The sequence below is a fragment of the Artibeus jamaicensis genome, unplaced genomic scaffold (genome assembly GCF_021234435.1).
Source record: "Artibeus jamaicensis isolate MK-2021 breed Jamaican fruit bat unplaced genomic scaffold, CSHL_Jam_final contig_402, whole genome shotgun sequence".
Taxonomy (NCBI): domain Eukaryota; kingdom Metazoa; phylum Chordata; class Mammalia; order Chiroptera; family Phyllostomidae; genus Artibeus; species Artibeus jamaicensis.
In genome coordinates, this window is record NW_026521818.1 from 5572763 (window position 1) to 5593696 (window position 20934).

Genomic DNA, 20934 nt, shown 5'->3' on the forward strand with positions numbered 1-20934 from the left:
AGATCATTAAGATCTAAATTCAAGGAGTTCATAGTTTACCCAAAAGTTGCAGACTCTGATGCTTACAGAGGCCAGATCTGTATTGTAAATGAGTGAAAAGACATACCAAAAACCATGGGAACTGATGGATTTCCTGACACACTGTAGAAAAATACATCTCATCTCGATGGGGCAGCCTTTATCATGGCCTTAGCTGGTTGAGGCTATCCAGGAGTGCTAGTCCATGTTTCTGGATTTAGTTATCTTAAAATGTGAAATGTCTCTGCTTTTAATGTTGACATCAAATCACAAAAATTGTCTAAACATTTTGTAGGCACAGTGTGTCTGAATAGTGAAATCAACTTACGAGCTGCTGTCATGTCAGTGGTGTTAGCTCTGGTCTAAATAGGCACGTGTGTGAATAAACCACAAGCAGATATTAGGGGCAGAGGTGGACCAAGCTAGCTTCAAATGGCTCCAGAATAGAATGAAAATGTTGCAGTATGTGTGCCACGGCAGGTTTCTGATAAGAGGTGATGTTCCCGCTGAATTAAAGCATGACTAAAATCTTGTTAACCAGAAAATTGGAGGAGATGATTCAAGCACAAAGGGCAAAATGCTTCAAAACTGAGTGAATCTGGCAGTGCTTGGTGTAAGAGGGAGGGCAAGAGAAGGTGAGACCAGAAAAGAGTAAAACGAGATGGTAAATGATCTCATATGATTTGCCAAGAAACCTGATCCTTCTCACTGTCATGCTCACAGTGATCACAGTGGAGTTCCTTGGCCAGATTTCTATTTGACAAATATTGTTCTATTAGCAGAATTCAGGAGGACTGAAGGGGTTGAGATTAGGCCTGGAGCCTATTCAGGAGGTAATGGCAGTGGGAATGGAAATTATGAAGAGATTGAAATTGGTGTGCAGTTGGGAAAGTGCTATTAATGTGTGGTACTATTTACATCTCTGCAATTGGGATGCATCCTTCAGTCCATGGGATGTTACTGTTACATGGTGGCAGGTTTCCTTTTCTTCAGTAATCTTTGCATAATGATACCTCTTCAAATTATGGTGTCTTTGATACAGTGAAATAGAATAATAAACATGGACTTTTAACCACTAAACTGAATTTGAAAGCAGAGAAGTGGAATAAGTTCTATAAATGATAATCCCACCTACATCTCTGGAAGGAAGTCTTTACACATTTCTCCACTTTGGTTACCAGCTATCCTCACTTCCTAAGGATTTATTAGATTAAGGGAGGCAACTGAGCATGCCCAGGAACTGAGACGTGGTGTAAAGGAGCTAAGCTGGGAGGCCCACTCTAAATGACGGTTACTACTCAGGTGGTAGTCCAACTGCTGCTGAACACAAATAAAAAATTAGTGTTGCCAGATTCAAGAGAAGCTGAAAATCTTAATTTATTTTTGAAATTTTGCAATATTTAAGTGTTGACAAGACATTCAACATTTTAATAACCCTGTCAAGCCAAACAAAACATATCTTTGCGCTCAATAAGCTACAAGCCTTTGCCTCTCTGCTAAGCCTCTTGTTGAAGGAGTGATCACACTGATGTCTATTCCTTTCAGTTTTGTTATATTAAATGGTAAATGTCACTGAGTGCCAGTGACAAGACTAAGTCACACCTGGGAGAGATGCAATCTCTTCCTTCTCTGTATCAGCCATCTGGTACAACTCTCAGCCACAGGAATCCTTTAGAAGCAGCCGTAGGGGCAGTCTCAAGGCCTGTGATCTCAAATGGGTTAGTGATTTTGTTCTAAAACATGTTTGTTTGATCATCTTTTCAACAGGAGAAATTCTTGGGCACAGTGTTTTGACACGATAAAATTATATCTTATTTTAGGAAACAATAGCAAAAGCTGTTGATGTTTTTCCAAAGGGGAATTTCTTAATTCAGCTCTTATAGATTTATCATTTACTAATTTCCTGCAATCACAAGCTTTGCCAGCATTTGTAACGTACTGTTGATAAATGCATAAAGAGTAAATATATTGTTTTTCTCTTTTGCACATTAATGTTTGGTTCATACACAATGATGTGATAAAAATTAAGTTTGTAAGGGAGGAGTTCTGCTCTAGCAATGATGGAGTAGCATGTACCACACTTGACATTTTTCCATAAGTGACTTGGACATTTTTCATTAGACAGTTGTCTTCAGTCACTGAACAGTATAGGCTGTGATCCCTGAGGGAAGGGAACGACAAGATGAGTGCCACATTAACTGGGGTAAGTATGGGACTTTAGGAGGCTAAGCAGAAGCCTCAGAGTAGGGCCATGAGCTAACCAATATATCAGAGTGATGATAGACAGGAACTGTGAGAAGACACTGGATCTCTGGCCAAGGGCAGAGAGACTTTACTGAGCATCTCAGATATTTGGTTGAGACCTCAGAGAGGTCACACCTTAGGAGTAAAGTTCATACCCTAGAGAAGGACCATAATGCAGGACCAAGAAAAAAGCCCAAATAGAGCTGCTATAACAACCAATAAAGCCAAACTGGACAGGATTAAAAAGACTTATCAAGTTAAACTGCCTACCACTAAAAGTCAACTATCTTTAAAAGATGATAATATAATCCAGACTCCCTAGTGTGTATCGTCTAAAAATGTTGATCACACAATCAAAAAAAAAAAGAAAAAAAAAAGAAAAAAAAAAAGAAGGACCAGCCAGACATTCAAAGGAGCAGGAAATTGGACCCATAATCAAAGGAAAAAAACAACAGTCAATAAAATAAACGTGGAGATAGCCCAGATGTTGAAATCAGCAGATGAAGAGTGTGCAACAAATATGGTAAATTCATTCAAGAGCATGAAGCAAAATATGAGCATAATGAGTGAACATATGGGGTATCTCAGCGCATAAATAGGAACTAAAAAAAGAGCCTAATGGAAATTTTAGAGTTGAAAAGTATATTACATGAAATTAAAAATTCATAAGCTTAAGACTGGATTGGAGACTGAAGAAGAAAATATCAGTGAACTTTAAGACAAATCAATAGAAATCATCTAATTTGAAGACTAGGAAGAAAAATAACTGATAAAAAGGAAAAAAACACCTCAAAAACGTGTGGGAAAATACCAGGAAGGCTATGTGTGTCCCAGAGATAAAGGTGATAAAGAATTAGACCAAAAAAAAGTTTTACAGAATAATAAGCAAACGTTTTCCAAATTTGGTAAAGGATGTTGCAGATCAAAGTAGTTCATTGAGCAACAATCATAATAAATGAAAAGAAAACAAAATATAGGTACATAGTCAAAAGCCAAAAGTAGAAGATAACAAAAACATCTTTAAAGCAGCTGGAGAAGAGACAATCTATCCAGAATACAATGATATGAATGATGGCTAATACCTCATCAGAAAGAAAATAGAGGACAGAAGACAGTGGAAAATGCCTTTAAAGACTGGGAAAAAATTATCAGCCAGAATTCTATATCTAGTGAAAATATGTCTAAAAATGACAGCAAAATAAAGACATTTCAAAATAAATGAGACAACCTCAAGAAGGGGAGTGTGATATTGATGTAGGGTGCTTGCCCTTCCCCCCTGCGGAATTCAGCAAGTAAATGAGCCAGAGGAGGGGAGTTATGGGCAGTCTTCTCTACTCAGGGCTTAGTAAAGCCCAGGGCTTGAGCACTGCTTAAAATCTGGGGTTCAATATCATTCCTCAACATGATATTTTTTACATTTATTTTAAAACTGTAATATTTAACTCACATGGAAAACCTCCAGGTCTAACAACTTTTTAAATTCTAGAAGTTAGCTGTTCTTCAAGTTGTAGATTGAAAATGCCAAATTAGTATAATTAAGTCACTTGAGCAGTTTTTCCTCCTGTTCTTTGTTGGTTTAAGGCTCCAATTTCTTTTGCCCTTGGTGACCAAAAACATTTTGAAATACTCAAGTATCGAAGAACATTGAAGAGCATGGCGGACAGAGATGGAGAATGAAACAACGAAAACCTGTCGCTGGAATGGGGCCAAACGCGTGTTGACATCAAACACTAGCAGGCTTTGAATTTTTCAGGCACCTGTTCCTGGGTATGACTTCATTCTCACTCCCAGGAAGAATCAATTTTGAGGTTATAACCAGTCTTCTTTAATAATTCATCTAATTTTTTAAAAAATCAATGAAAAGAATAGGCTTGTTAAATAATAGCAAGTCAATCACAAAGACGCTGTACAATGATAAGTAGAATTGCACACATTATATTTTGAACAGATGATTGACTGTTCTTAGAAATCACAGCTTTGCTTTTAAACCTTTTCCATAATGAGCATTAGGAGGCTCTTTCCTGCAAGCACATCCACACATGGAAAATTTAAAAGATTAAAAATCAAATGCAAAAAAACAGAAGTAAAAAATGCATTAAAATGTTTTTAAATGATTAATTTCTGATATAACTATATTCTTTAATAAAGAACCTTCAACATTAGCAAAAGACAAAGAGATTCTTTGGTTCCATCTCAAGATGCCTCCCACTTAAAAATGAAATTCTTCAATAACTTATACTGCCTGATACCCTTCGCAGTGACAGTTTGACACAGCTGTGAGGCATGTCACTGCAGAGACACAGAGGAGAAAGAAACAATAGTCAACAGTACCTCCAGACTTCTGTCTTTTAAGAGATTATTTTTAAATAATTTTATTGTTAATTGGGGTGACATTAATAGGATCATATAGGTTGCAAGTGTGCATTTCTGTGATGCTAAGTCTGTATATTGCACTGTATGCCCACCGCCCGAAGTCAGACTGCATTCCATCACCTTATATTAGGGCCCCCTCCACGTCCCACCCTACCCCAACCTTCCCTCTGGCAGCCACAACACTGTTGTCTGTGTCCATGAGTTTCAGTTTTGTATCTCACATATGAGTGAAATTATATGGTTCCTAGCTTTTTCTGACTGACTTATTTCACTCAGTGTAATATCTCAAAGTCCATTCATGTTGTCACAAATGGAAGTATTTTGCCTTTTCTTACAGCTGAGTAAAGTATTCTGTATCTGAAGTTCTCTTGCATTTCCAAAGAGAAGGTTGTGGGTTAAATGGCAAGGGAATCCAAGCTCTATTGCTTCAATCCAAACAATTACAAATGTCCCACTAGGTTATCCCCTAAGAAAATTAGTCTCTAATTGATATTCTCTATTAATGAGAGAATGCCCACGATACTAAGTTGTCTTAGCATTGTGCAATCTCATCCTAATTCCCTAAAACACTGATCTGAATTCAGACTTCTGGCTTCTTGCTTCCATTTGAAATTAGAATTGTTCTCCACCTGGCACTTTGAGTGCATTCAGATATCTATCTCTCAGCTGGTGGGTAAACAGATCAATATGCTTGAATTTCTTTTGGAGGAAAAAAAAATGAACCAATCTCTCTTTCCTTAAAACAAGAAAGGAGAACAAAGGGGAGAATAAAGGAGTGAGGGAATTAAAAAAGAAAGAAAAGAATAAAACCTGAGTTATAAGAGAGATGAAAAAATTTGATAGTTCCTTAATGTTGGGTGTGGGGAACATGTAAAAATAAACTGTGGGATAAAATGCCCCCCATTCCTCCTTTTTTTTCTTTTACTAAGTAGCCCTAAATGGGTAGCAGAGGATTCTATACCTGCAATGACTCTAAGTAAATATACATGGAGCTTTTTCCACTCATCCATAAGTTTGGCTCCGTACCAACATCAAGTGCTTCTTAATAGCTTAACAGGGGCTATAATGTGTGTGCATATAATATACATATAAAGTAGCATATACATCATGTTACAGTTATCATGTACACATGACTTTCCAAACACATTACAGCTTTGACTGCTTTTCTTCTTCGGCTGATGTGAAACATGGTAGTCTACGCTTACAGCTTTTTGCTTTTAACCTTTTGTGTTATAAGCAACCATATTAGACAAGGCTAGAACTAAGAAATCATTCTTCCAAGATTTCTGTTACAGAAAACCAGTGGGAAGATGGAAGTGTGGCTCTGACTCCCGAACAGTATTGATTTTTTTTCTCATCAAATAATAGGAGAAAAAAATTCTAATTTCTACATTCCTTGGACTTTTTGTTAAATAGTATGTTATAAATGAATACACATGAATATTGAAGCTATTTTTCTAGTTGAATAATTCTATGAATATAATATCCTTTAATCTATAATCTTCTTTTTTTGGATCTCAGGAAATTTTATGTTGATTCTCTCTTTATATAATCTATTTTTGAAATAAGAATACAACATTATAACAACATCCTCTTTCTATATTAAAATTGTTAATGTGCAAAATAAATTTTATTTTATATAAACATACTAAAATATGATTTTTCTTAAATTATGTTAATAAATTATGACAACCAATTTTAGCAAAGATTATAAATTATATTTTTGAAAAACTACTAAAATAATATTTATATATATATTTACTTGGGTTGTTCTACTCTTTTAACTAATCTTTTTATTCTTTAAAAAGTTATTTTTAAAAGAATAATGTTAGCATATCTGTCATGTCACAGGATGATAGATATGTTAACTAACATTATTATTATTATGGTAACATTTTGTGATACACATATGAAATCATTACATTGTGCACCTTAAAATTACAGGATGTTACACATTAATTATATCTCAATGCTGGAAAAAATTAAAAGGTCTATTAATATTAGTAAGTCCATTACTTAGCAAAATAAAATTAGACTTTTTAAGTAGATTCTTCATATCCATAAAAAAAGTTAATTCTAACATACTTGTATCCTGAGGTTGATCAGTGAAGAGTGTACCTTGTTAAAAAAGAGTTTTAAAGTTTTGCTAAGATGATAATTTATACATTGAAATTATTAATAAGTTAATATGATGAGAAAATTATAAAGAATTGATGCTATTTAATATATTTTTCTTTACATGAATCAATGAATAATAATAATTTTTCAATTGATGTAAAATTAAAATTAGAAATTTAGCTTTTCTCCTTTTTCTTTTTAAAAAGTTTTGTCAGTTTCCATAAAATGAAAATAGAATGAATTGAATGTTACAGGCTATATTTGCTAATAAAGTTTTTCATCTTTCCTTTAGTTTTTTTGAGCAATATAATTTTTTTGAGCAATATGGTTTTCTTGGAAAGTTTTTTTTACTGTATTTTTATTAAGTTATAGTATAAATAGAGTAAATTTTATCTATTTTATTGTATAGTTCTACTTATTTTGACAATGTTTAAATATGTGTAAATAACATCCACAATTAAAGATGTAGAAAAATTGCATCATCCTAAAAAATTTTCCCATATTCAAGCGTAGTCAAACCTCTCACTATCTCTGAGCCCCCAATTACAACTGATCTATTTTCTCTGCCTATATTCTCCAGGTCCATCCATACTGTCACAAAGGGTAAAATTTCTTATTTTTTTATGACCAAGTAGTATTTTATTATATAAATGTCGAAAGTTGTTTTATCCACTCATCTACCGATGGACACTTGGGCTGCTTCCATACCTTGGTGATTATAAATAATGCTGCAATGAACAAAGGGGTGCTTATGTTCTTTCAAATTAGCATTTTGGGTTCTTTCAGATATATTCCCAGAAGTGAGATTGCTGGGTCTACAGGCAGATCCATTTTTTAATTTTTAAGGCTTCAATTTTCACTTCCATCATAATTAATGGTAAGGAGCATCTTTATGCTTATTTTCCATTCATATATTTTCTTTGGTGATGTATATGTTTAAATCTTTTGCCCATCTTATAAATGCATTGTTTGTTTCCTTATTATTGCCCTCCCAGGTTTTTAAATAATTCTGAATACAAGTTTTTTATGAGATATGTGATTTGCATATATTTTCTCCTTGTCTGTGATTTTCAAAGAATAAATATTCTTAATTTAAATGAAATTCAATTTATTTGTTCTTTTATTCACTGTGCTTTTGGGTTTTATATATGAAAAATCATTGCTAAAATGCTTTGGAGTTTTAGGTTTTCCATTTATATTTATATCCATTTTAAGCAATTTTTGCATAGCATGAGGTTATATAAAGATTTTAGTGGGTATTTTTTTGCATATGGGTATATATCTAGTTGTTCCAGCATTATTTACAGTTGGAAGGACTATCCTTTCACCACCGAGTTGCCTTTTTACCTTTGTCAGAAACCGATTGGCCATATATGTGTAAGATGATTTCTGGATTCTTTTTTCTGTTCCATTTGTTTTCATATTTATTTTTTCTCTCATAGCATTCTCTTGATTTCTGTAGCTTTATAGTAAATCTGGAAATCAAGTATGTGATTCCTATAACTTTAAAGAGAATATGTACTTTGCTGTTTTTATGTGAAGTTTTCTCAAGTTGTCAGTTAGGTTATTTTAGTAGAAAGTGCTGGTCATGTCTTCTATATTCTTAGTGCAAATGTTTCCACTTTTTTTAAAGTCAGTTGTTAATAGGGTATCTTAAAGTCTCCAACTATGTTTGTGGACTAGTCTGTCCATGTCTCCTTTTACTTCTATCAGTTTTTGCTTCATGTATTTTGAGTGCTATTGTTAGATATGTACACAGTTATATTTGTTCTGTCATTTGGGGGAATTAACCCTTTTATAAGTAATGTCTCACTTTATCCTTGTTCTGAAGTCTAGGTAACCTAATATTAATATAGCTATTTCTACTTTCTTTTGATCAGGGTTTGCACAGTATCTCTTTCCTACGATTTAATTTTTAACCTATTTATGCCTTTATATTTAAAATGTGTTTCAGTATATAGTTTGTTCTTGGTTTTTCAATCCAATCTATCTATTTTTAATTGATGTGTTTATAGAGTTTATATTTAATATATTTATTAATATGATTGGATTGAAACCCACCATATATGGTTAGCTGTTTTATTTTTAATTTGTTTTTCCTCCTTTGCATTTCATTTTTGATTTTCTATTTTAGCTCCTGCTGATTTATTATTAATTAAAAAATAATTTTACTTATTTCTTTAGGCTAAAGAATATACATCTTTGATCAACCAATTTACTTTAAAATAATATAATACCTACCACATAATATAAAACCTTAATAGTGTTTTCCCTATTTCCCCCATTCTTCATGCTCTGGTTGTCACATATGTTACTATTACATATTCTATACACACATGCATTGTTAATATTTTGGTTTTAGGTAGTTGTCTTTTAGAGCAATTAATGAAGATCAATTATGTATTTACCTCCATTTACTCCATTTCTAGAATATTTATGTATGTTATATCTTACAAAAGTTTTTAAAAATATGTTGAAATGTTAAAATCCATTAGCATTTACAACATCAGTTGCTGGCTGTGTTAAAGATGTGTTGTGTGTAGGCTCTCTGGGAATATTTTGACTTACATTATTCTTTTGTGCTTAAAATATCAAAAATATGGGTCTGAATATATCATAAGAAGTCCTTTGACTTAATCTTCAAAGTCTCAGATTTACTTTGATCTTCTTTTAAGATGTCCTCGAAGTTGAGACTTAAGCCTGTTGGTCTGTGAGTCTCTTTTTGTCTGTCTTCTTCTCGTGCCCCCGTGTGTGGAGAGGGAGCATCGGGACCACGGTGACCTGCCTTTTAATATTCTCTTTTTGGTAACTCTGCACATACATGAAACTAAGTATTGAGTCCCTTTCTACCATTCTCCTTTACAGGTAAAAACTATTCTGTACATCTTCAAGCCTTTTTATAGAGAGATCTACTTTTTTCCTATGTATCTTTAACCATTTTATAATGTTTATTCCTGAACATTTTACATAATTCTTTTTGTTGGGGCATGTGAAGTAACTGGTAGAAGTTTTCACCAAGATGAAGGGGTCAGAATATCTATGGAACTAACACTGGCTCTGGGCACTAAATGGCATCAATTCTCAAGGGCTCCCAGCTGCCTTGCAGAGTAGTGGAGACTGCCTTGACCCATATAACTGAGTGCCAAACTCAAACCCTCTCACTGAAGCCACTGTGCCATGTTTTACCCCAGACACATCCTTTTAGGAAAGCTCAGGGACCCTGCTGTTGGGCGGATGGGCTCCACAAGCTGTGCTCACCACAGGGCCTGGTTTATTCCAGAGCCACTGAATGCAACGGCCGTTAAGTCTGCTGTCTCTTGCACAGGGATGGAGGAAAAGAAGACAGCAGACTGAGAGACCTGGAATTTTTCTGAGCAAACTGTGTTCACTTGTCAGTTATTTGGGTAACCGAAAGACATACTTATTTTTAAGTTCTCCCTTTTATTTCATGTCCAGAGCGTAACCTTTTCTTTTTGTCTTTTTCCCCCTCAAGGGGTGCTACATCCATTGTGTACAGATGCAAACAGAAGGGGACTCAGAAGCCTTATGCTCTCAAAGTGTTAAAGAAAACAGTAAGTTTTTTCATTATATATAATAGCATCTCTAAGGGATCTGTTACCTGGAGAGGCCAGAAGCTCCAATTCAGAGGACAAAGGGGCCAGAGAATCACTATGTGCAATGAACTCATTTGAATCCCGATTATGAGAGTGGGGCCAGATGGGCTGCTTGCTGTCTGGCAGAAACTGCGCGACTCTGAAAGTAACCCCATCTCAGACTGGATGTGGTTGCAGGCAGAAGTATGGAGAGGAAAAACATTTAGGGCTGCCGGGAGAACCCTGCTTTGTGTATTAGCATGATTTTAGATATACATATATGCCTAGATTTTCAAATGTTGGCTTTGCTTCCGTAAAGTACAACTGGACAAAGGCTAATGTTTCTGGGACTGAACTGGCTCATCTAAGAAGTTTGTATTTGAACAATAAGAGACATTTTTGTTTGGGGGCAGCTTCTTTTTGCTCTGTACTTGTAGGAGAGCTGGGGAGGCAAAAGTTACTTAGGCTCATCTCCAGTGAGTGAGAAATGCAGCAGGCGACAGTGCCAAATACACATGCCAGCAGGATGTGACACTTCCTGGGCCCCACAGCGCATTTGTCATTGTAATACCCTGCCTGCGTTTGCTGTCCTCAGGTGGTTTCTCCTTGTAAAACCACAGAAAGACAACACATTATTTTACTGCACATTCTTCCTTTCTCAAATTGTATGCGAACAAAAACGTGAAATATACACACCTCTGGAAACTCGGTTATAAAGTATGCTGAGAAGGGTCATGAATTTTGAAGTCTAATGATACCTCCTTTAGGCAATTGCCTTTTTTCTCTTCTAAAGACAACTTAATATCACCAGCCGTTCACGCATTGTCTGGCATGGAACTTTTAGAGCCTCCTTTTATGAAGAAGAGAATAACGGCTCAGGGTATTCAATTAAGTAGAAGTAGAAAGGCGTTGGGAAACAATGTTAGAGTTTAAAGCCAACGCAAACTAACAATGACAGTTTAATTGAAGTATGCAATCATTTAAATGGCAGTTGCACTAATCAATTCTATAGTCTGCATTTCCTGCTTAGTCTAGGCAATTATTTAAGTTGAGCAATCTTTTGATTGGTAAGGTTTGGAATTTTCTCTTAAAGCAACTTCCTACACTCATAAAATTTACTTGAACTAAGTATGGTTTAAATTTTTTTTTTACTTTTTAAAAAGATTTTATTTATTTATTTTAGAGAGATGGGGAAGGAAGGGAGAAAGAGAGGGAGTGAAACACTAATGTGTGGTTGCCTTTAGCACACCCCATATTGGGAACCTGGCCTGCAACCCAGGCATGTGCCCTGACTGGGAATCAGACCCGTGATGCTTTGGTTCACAGGCCTGCATTCAATCCACTGGGCTACACCAGCCAGGTATTATTTAAAATTTTATGAAATAAAATTTTCTGTTAAATACAGGGTTTGGCACAAATATGTCCCTTTTTTATTACAAAATCATTAGCATGTAATTCTGTAACATAACAATATCATACTCAAGTATACCATATGAAATTTTAGGTAAATTAATGTTGGAATTAAAACTATAAACGATTACATCCATATTATTACCCTACCAACCACACTCAAGCAGGCCTCACTTCTGCCAGACCCTGTATCTACTTCTTATGGAGCGAAATTGGCATGCTTTAGCAGGAATCGTGCATGAGACGTTTTTAGGCTTATACCCTAAAAATTGGTTGTATCCTTTCCTGCTGGTTAAAAAAAAGTCAGTAAAATTTGTGAATGGTTATTTTTCTTTTCATATTTAAGGAAAATTTAAAGAGAAGTAGATACATGAATGTATAGAAAAATAAACATTTAGAATTGACTTCTGAATGCTCAGAGTCCTGAAAGACAAAAAGGGCTGTCTTAGCAAGTACTGGTTAAAGGCAAAAATCTTTGGGCTAATTGGAGTAAGAGCTAGGTCGAGACATTTGGTGGGTTCATGACTCACATGCATTGGAAAATAAAGCTCTGGTTTGCCCTCGCTGGATTCTCTTCTCCACCTCTGTTGTGGAAACATCTTCCTGAGAAGGCGGGCAGGAAGAAAACATGGGTGGGAACCAGGAGTCAGATGGAGCAGCAGAGCAGTGCCGTAAGGCAGATGTTGTCAAACGCAGTTACTACTGTGCCAGATGCAATGAGAGAAAATCCCCTGGAGAAACCTCAGCTTTGGACATGAATTACATAGAATCCCCAGCATTATCTCCCGGAATAAACCATGCAAAGAGATGTATAAATGAGAGAAGTAGCAGGCAAAACCTCAAAGAGCAATTGCCCCCAGTGTTTAATTCCAAGTAGGTCATGGAGACAGAAACTTCCTTACCTAAGTGAAGTGAATGAAGCTGAATAATCTATTTACAGAAGGAAAGTGATGCTGGGAAAACAAACTATCTTCCCAGCGAATTCAGCCTAGAATCTGCTCTTGTGGACAAAGAGGCGTTTCAGAAAACTTGAATTATTTGTGTACAGTGATCCCTCACCTATCGTGGGAGTTACGCTCCAGAGACCCCCCTTGACAGGTGAAAATCCATGAAGTAGCGGCGTTATATTTATTTTATTATTTATATATATTTTAAGGCTTTATAAACCCTTCCTACACTCTTATAAACACTTCATATGCTCTTAAACACTTTCTACACTCTTAAACCTACATAATTTTAACAACATATAAAATTCTATATGGGTACTCACCAGTGAAGTATACAGTCATCCCTCACTATATCATGGTTCACTCATTGTGGCTTCACTCCTTGTGGGTTTTTACCCCCACAATAAGTGGGGGTAAATCTATCTATCTATCTCTATATATGAGAATTTCCTAGAGCTGCCATAATTAACTACCACAAACTGGCTTAAACCAACAGAACTTTAGCCTCATATAGTTCCAAAGGCTAGAAGCTGAAATCAAGGTGTCAGCGCAGGTGATTTCTTGGAAGGGCTCTAAGGGAGAATCTGTCTCATGCTGCTCTCCTTGCTTCTGGTGACAGCCAGCAATGGCTTGCTGTTCCTTGTTGTGGATGCATCACTTCCTTTGCTGCCTCCCTTGTCACATGGCCATCTTCTCCCTGCATGTCTACATGTCACCTTTTCTCTGCGCATGTCTGTGTCCAAATTTCCTTCTTCTTGTAAGGACACCAGTCTTATTAGATGAAGGGCCCAAACCTACTCTAGGATGACCTCATCTTAAATTGACTACCTGTATCTACAACAGCTCAATTTCAAAGTAAGGTCACATTCCAAAGTCCTGGGAATTAGGACTTCAACAAATCTTTTCCGGGGGGGACAAAATTCCTCCCATAGTACTATCTATAACAATTCCAATAAAGGTTTCCTATCTCTTTTACATTTAATTATCTGATAAAAATACTCCTCCTCCCCAAGATTTATTTAAATACTTTTTCAGGACAATTAACCCAAATTTTATTTTATCATAGTGTTAACTACTCTTCTCGTAGCTTAATAGTTTAGAAAGGAGGCCATTTACATGGGCATTAAGAGACTTATTGCCCCATCAACCACCCTAATCATCATTGAAAATCCATTAGGAATTCCTCTGTCTGAGTGATAGACACTCCAACTTGTCCATAGGGAGATAGACTAAAGCATCAGTGCTTAGGGTGAAATCCATAGTCCATAGTTGGGCAGTTGCAGAACAGAGTTAATACTAATAGTGAACATGACTTGTCATGTTCAGACAGTTGGGTATTTTAGCAAAATATCCCTGTGGGAAGCTAACATGTAATTACAATACAAATATTTTTATTACCGTATGTTTTATAAATGGATATAATACCACATACTTTATTTTTTTAAGATTTTATTTATTTATATTTAGAGATGGGGGAAGGAAGGAAAATAGAAATATCGCTGTGTGGGCTGCGATAGAGTGATGGGTTGCCGTTCCTATGCACCCCGACCTGGGACTGAACCTGCGACCCAGGCGAATGCCCTGGCCAGGAATTAAACTGGTGAACTTTCTCTTTGTGGAACAATATCCAACCAACTGAGCCATCCTGGTCAGGGAGATACTATATTCTTTAGAGATAAAACCATAATCCAGGAATTAGAATACATTAAAAACACATAAATCAAAAGAGAGAGAGCGGAGAAGAGTGTGTGTGTGTGTGTGTGTGTGTGTGTGTATGCAACAAAGAACGAGACAGGGACAGAGGCAGAAAGAGCATATGGAGGAAGAGAAAGAGAGAGAATGAAAATAGGACAAAAACCACCAATTAATTGAATTTAGGACCATGTACTGGTGTCCATGATGGTATTTTAACATTTTAGTATATATATGAAAATTCTCATTAACAGAAAGTTTGGGGAAAGATGTAACTTCAGCATAGAGATTCTGTTCATTGTAACTTAACATTAATTTTGGCCATTTAGAAAGAATTCAAGATCTTACAGTTTCTAAATGTTATAAGTATTGGTGATTCTCTAATATAGGTACATTTTCATGCCAGAAAATTGAAAATGACAGTTGAACCAACTTTATACTGTACTGAAAAAAACCTGGACATTTCCAGAAACAAGGTCAATTTGTCTCACTGAATCATTAATGAGGATAAAGCTTTGAGGGTAATAAGAGTAAACAATAGAGAAATTAAATTGAAGCATTATTTTAATTTGTATTTATAACTTCTTTCCACTTTGTATTAGTGACTCTTTTTTTCTATTTTTTTAATTGTTTATTTTCTCACAGTTGTCCTACTATTCTTCCCTTTGGCCCCCTCCACGTCTCTCCAGGCCTCTGGCCCACAGTCAGTCCCCTTTCTGTTGTCCGTGTCCAGGAGTCTAATCTCTTCCCCTTCCTTCCACCATGTCCTCCTTCCGCCTCCCCTCCTACAGCTGACAGCCTGTTCCACATATTAATGATGCTTATACCAAAGAAGTCAAATCACAAGGAGTTGCCTCCACATACTCTCCTCTTGGGAAAAGGTGGCCTATTTTATAGTTTTTTTCTTTTGAAACAGTCAGACAGGCAGCGCCATTTACCCCTAAATACTTTATTACTTTGCACATAAGAACTAATTGGCTCATGGGCATAGTGGAACTTTTACTATAACTTTGAAAAACAGAAAACTCAAGTGTGAAGGAAAGAAGGCTATTTTTTCTTTAGCATGAGCCCTTTGTCATCTTCATTTGATGTGAAGTTTAGAAGAACTTGAATTAGAGTGGAAAGATTTACTAAGCTTCTTCCAGTTAATGACTTTGGCCCATTAAAGGGTTCTGACAGACACAGCTGTCAGAACAGCTAGTAGGGCAACCAGTGATTTACAAGATGAAACCTTCTTACTGACGTTAACATGACTTTGAATATGCTGATCTTAAAACTACACAAAAGGAAAGAAAAAGTGTCAAAATTTGAGCAGATTAAACAGATGGAATCTTCAGCCTGGACTGAATTTCGCTGAGTACAATGGAATCACAACTTTTGATGACTGACATGTGATAATGGATTCACTATTTCAGGAAAAATTTATGTACTTTACCTTCCTTAAGAGTTCATACCTCAGGGTGTATTTAAATAATGACACTTTGGTTCTATGAATAAGGCTCTTTCTCAAGAACTGATTGAGATGTAAGAAAATCGTGCTCACCAATTTTACTTATTATGTCCCTGGAATTTTGGAGACAAATATTTGAATTCTAAAATTCATGTGAAATTTCTGGCCATGTGGCTCAACTCTTGGAAAAGGTTGCATGCAGCTTGCTGCAAAATCCCTGCCCTTTCATGAAATACCCACCATTGAGTCTTAGAATTAATCTCAGTGTGCAAATCCAGCCCATGTTGGTAATCTGACATTCCTATAAACATCTGCGCGGTTGTAGGGTGAGACCATGGGCCCTAGAGCCAGACACATTGAGTTCAGGATCACTTCTACCACATATTACCTGTGTGACTTTATAATAAATTATGTAAATCTCTCAATATCACTTTCTTCTTCTGTAAAGTGGGTTTTAGAACATCTAACTCATGGTGTTCTAGCAAAGATAAAAATGAAGTAATTTATGTACACTATTTCTTATCACCCAGGAAGCATTTAATAAATGATGAACATTATCCTTATTACTAATTATAATGGTCTATGCATATATTTTATATTACAATAGTACCAGTTCATTCTGTGCAATTCTGGAGTCAGACGCGCTACTGTTGCACCACAAGGTCCTTATTCTGTGCAATTCTAATGCTCTCATTAGCTTGATTTAAAATTGTACAGTTAGCAGCACCAGACATATTGTGCATTTCTCAATGAATAAAATTAATTACATTGTTTTTGGAGTGCTTTTATAATTTCTGCTAAAAATGGGCATATATTTTACCATTGTATCAGTAAATTTAATCTGGCACTATAAATATTTCTGGTCATATGACCTTTTGCTTAAACAAATCTTGGATGCTTGGGATTCCTGGATTTGGCACATTTTCGGCCCTGTGGCTCTTTTGACGCTCCTTGCCAGAGAAGTGTAACTAGACCACAGCATAGAAGCCGCTCCAGGTCTGAATTTTGTCATGTTTTATATATTGTAACATAAAGTTACCTGTACATTTCTGGAAATGTTTTTCTTGAATTACTTAACGAATAATCACCTAGGAAGTACCCATGACTTTTATGAATTTTTTTCATAGGTGCTGGTTTGGCCTTTTATGCTCTTCTCAGTTAGGTGAAGAACCACACATTGCACCTTGCTAATCATTCTATGAGGTAGTTTCTAACTTCTACTCATTTTCCTTTATTCTTATGAGTTAACATTTGAGTATATATAACTATGAATCAGCAAGAGAATTTGAAAGGTTGCTCTAGATTAAATTACAGAATGTATACGGGCTTTCTCTCAAATTCTTGGTAGGTAAAACTCCAGGACATTTCTCTTAGGGGAGATTTTCAGGTTCCTCCATTCTAAAATAGAAATAATACTATTTTTACCACTGGGTAAACTGAGGATCACCTGATATCTCCTTCTGTCTAACCTGTGAGAACGTAGAAAACTAAGCATGCACCATTCATTTTCCAGTTGCTGTGACCTATGTAAGCGAGGTGGCCGGGTCAGTTTGGGTTAAAGTTCTGCATCTATCGAACACTGCTGTAGCCACTTTTAACCATTCATGAGTATGCTCTAGACGTGTAGGCAAGGTCACCTTCGGTCAGTGACTAAGAGGGGGATAATAAATCACTAGCTGAAATAGACTTTTTGGGCCCAATTGAGGTCTCAGAACACATTAAGAAAAGTAGTTTGCAGATAACAAGCTGCATCAAGTGAAGCGAAACTTCTCCAAGCATTCTGTCAGTTGGAACCTATTGATTTTCATAGGGACTATTAAACCAGGTTTCCTGGAATAGGAACAGGGATATTTCTATTCAGTTTGTGACAATTATGTGTCTACCAGAGAAGAAACATAGTAGGGTAGAATGTTAAAATCTATTCAGAGAGCCACTTGGAAGTCTGAACATTCTTGTAGAGAATTACTTGCAGTTTCATTTGTTTTCTTTTTTGTTAGAAATACTGCTAGAATCTGAGACAGTTCAGCTTGCTTATCAATCATGTCATTATATTAAACTCTTACAGGTACTGTGTTATGTTTTTTAAATAAATACCATAATTCAGAGGCAAGCTGAAGGAAGGAGTGGGGGAGGGAGAGAATGGGAAAGAGAGAACGAATGAGCATATAGGCATATGCTGTGTTTTGTTGCCCAAAACAAAGCAGTTATACCATCCACTGAAGTTATCACCTTTTTAAGTAGTAGATGGTTGGAGCTAAAATGATCTTTGTCTTTTATATGGAGTCTGTGGAACAGAAAAAGGAAATTTATAACAGCCAAAAAAAAAAAAAAGAGGAAATCTTAGGAGGATGGCTTACGTCACTGTACTGTAGTAGAAGAAAAAGACTAGACATTTCTCAGCTGAGAATGACCTTGTAATTGAAGAAGAGCTGGGCAACAGGAAGGTTGAGAGCAGCCCCCAGGCCAGGGATCGCAGCTGGGAACCGGTACCCAGTGAAGCACAAGCAGAAGAGCTGAGAGAGCCAGAGGAGCACAGCCTGGCCGCCTCGCAGCAAACTTAGGACTCATATCTTAGCTAAGAGGACGAAAGCTATAGTCTTAGTGTTAATAGGGAGGACTTTCTTAATCAATGTTTATTTTTACATTTCTTTATGGTACAAAGTTGAATGGTGCATCCATCCCTCCAATGTAAGGAGAAGAGAGAAACAAGGCTTTAAAAAAATCAAGTCATAGAACTCCAGAGAGTGATTGAAAAAGCAAATGACTGTGTGCAGAAGATATTAGTTAGACGAGGTCCAAATAATTTCCAATCTTGAATTAGCTTTCAACTCTTTTTTTTTAAGTGAGCACTTGAATGACCATATCCCACTTCAGCAGTTTTAACAGTAAAGGAGCATAATGCTAATAAGAATGGAACCTATATTTAATTATTAAACACTATGTGGTAGCCCCTGTCACATGTTAATGCGAAGTGCCTCATGGGAGTTCATTGTTTATAGGAATTTTATAGAAGAGACACGTCCAAAGTACACAATAGCACACAGAATTTGAACCCAGGGCTTTTGAGCCCCGCATCTGGGCTCTTCCACTTAATACCAACTAGGTTCTGATAGAAAAAAGGACAAATAAGTAGTCGGGAGTGTTCATGGCCCATACTTAAGACCAAAACTAGATGTTGCTTGTTTCTGAACTGATAAAAGATGAAAAAGCCTTCACTGACAAACACACACACAGAAGCTCAGTGCAGTTCTAAGTCACATTGTGAAACAAGGATACATAACATTCCCTATGTGCAGAGAATACAAGCAACACATTTCTTTTCCAGTGCTGTTAAAACCTTGGTATACTGAGTCTCAGCATGTAATATCCACTAACGAGTGAAAGAAGAATAATGGGCAGTGTATGATATGCATGCCTTTCTTGCTCCGAGTCTTTTCTGCTCTTTGTCCTAATGGTGGATGGATGCGTGGAGGGTGCCAGTGCAGCTGTGTACGTCAAGTCCCAATTTCCCTTCTGCTGCAAGTGTCAGAACCACAGGATAAATTCACTTGAAGCTGATCATACTTATCTCTACCCCAGAAGTCTGAAAAATATATCAAGTGGACCGTTATGTCTAAAATGCTCCGCCTCCTTGACATGTCAGACTCTCACTGGGAGCAATTTTCCTTGAGATTTTGAGATCAGAGCAGTCTATAACTTTTTTTCCATCACGACATCAGGACACATTTAGATGTTGTGATGAGTTTCAAGGAACAACATACATAATAAAGTACTGTAAGTGGTGAATGACTTCTTTTATTGGTAAATCAAAGCAGATCCAAAATTGCCATCCTCATATTTTAAATTCTGATGGATTTTTTAAAAAGAGGAATGTGCGTGTCAAAATTTACCTCTTACATTTACATCTGAGAATTCACTTAAACTATTGTCTATTCTTTATGATAATTAAAATTCCACCCAAGACAGATACCACTGGATATCTGGGAGGAAAATATTTAAAATCTTTAGTTAGATATTTTCCTTTTTCAAGTTGGAGTCTCTTTTCCTTTAAAACAGTGCCGAGAGGATCAGAGAGGGAGCAATGCCCCCAGGTAGCACGGAACGTGTGCTATCTACCTCGCTCCCCATACACGGAGCTTCTAAACTCTGAGTCCCTCAAGTGCGCGCTCATGGCAGTGCATTGAGAATGTGCACATTCCGATGAAGAAAAAGATGTTGAGAAGGACTGAGCTGACACTTTAGTTTCTGATTCCAAAAGGATCTGGAGTCTTCAGAAAAGTGGAGCTCCGGGGTTCACGCATGTCAGGCTGCTCCCTCCGCAAGGCTGTCAAATCCATACTTCCACATGGAGGAAGAACACTGCTGCGGAGCGAATCAACAGTGGATTTTTTTTTCAAACCTTAAATTTTTAAGATTTCTTTTTCCAATGCCAGCCCCACAACATAATTGTATTACTTTTGAAGTCATTGAAAAGCATTTACCCCCCTACAACCATTCTTGTTTTGTTTTGTTTTGTTTTGTTTGTGTTTGAGGAAGCTCTTAACATTCTTGAGCAATATTAACAAGGGTATTTGAAGTTCTTAATTTTCTTGAAAAAAAAAAAACAGGCAAGGAGCTAAAGCTTTTAAGAGTGTCCCCATTTTCCCCTGTTCAAAGCTACCTTCAGTAAGAGATTCAACCCAAGTTATAACTGGTGAGGCTTAAAATGCTAATGTTTCAGGAGTACTTTTTATATTTGTTAATTTACAAGTTACAAAGTCATAAGCTTCTTGACTATCTAATAATTAAGTTTTATAACTAATAGATAACCACTTACTTTTAATATCAAAGGGGCATCTTGGGGCCTCTGAGTGTATACAGTGTCCTGCCCCTCACTTCATATGGTTCAGAAATTGTGCAACTGGGTGATTGCTGCCCAGCGAAAGAAATAGAAGATTATTCTTTTGAACTGGTGTTTCGTGATTCTTAGGGCATATTCCCAGAAGTAGAATTTCTGGGTCAAAAGACAGTTCCATTTTTAATTTTTTGTCATTCCATACTGTTTTCCACAGTGGCTGCACCAGTCTGCATTCCCACCAACAGAATCTAT

At 36.3% G+C, this 20934-nt stretch overlaps 1 protein-coding gene across 1 annotated transcript in view; it reads left to right on the forward strand.

The window, feature by feature from the left end:
* CAMK4 (calcium/calmodulin dependent protein kinase IV) overlaps positions 1-20934 on the forward strand; it is a 206262-nt gene that overhangs the window by 82883 nt on the left and 102445 nt on the right. Inside the window, exon 2 of the mRNA XM_037167062.2 lies at positions 10247-10325. Coding sequence (XP_037022957.2) covers positions 10247-10325 — 79 coding nt within the window. The remainder of the gene's footprint in view (positions 1-10246; positions 10326-20934) is intronic.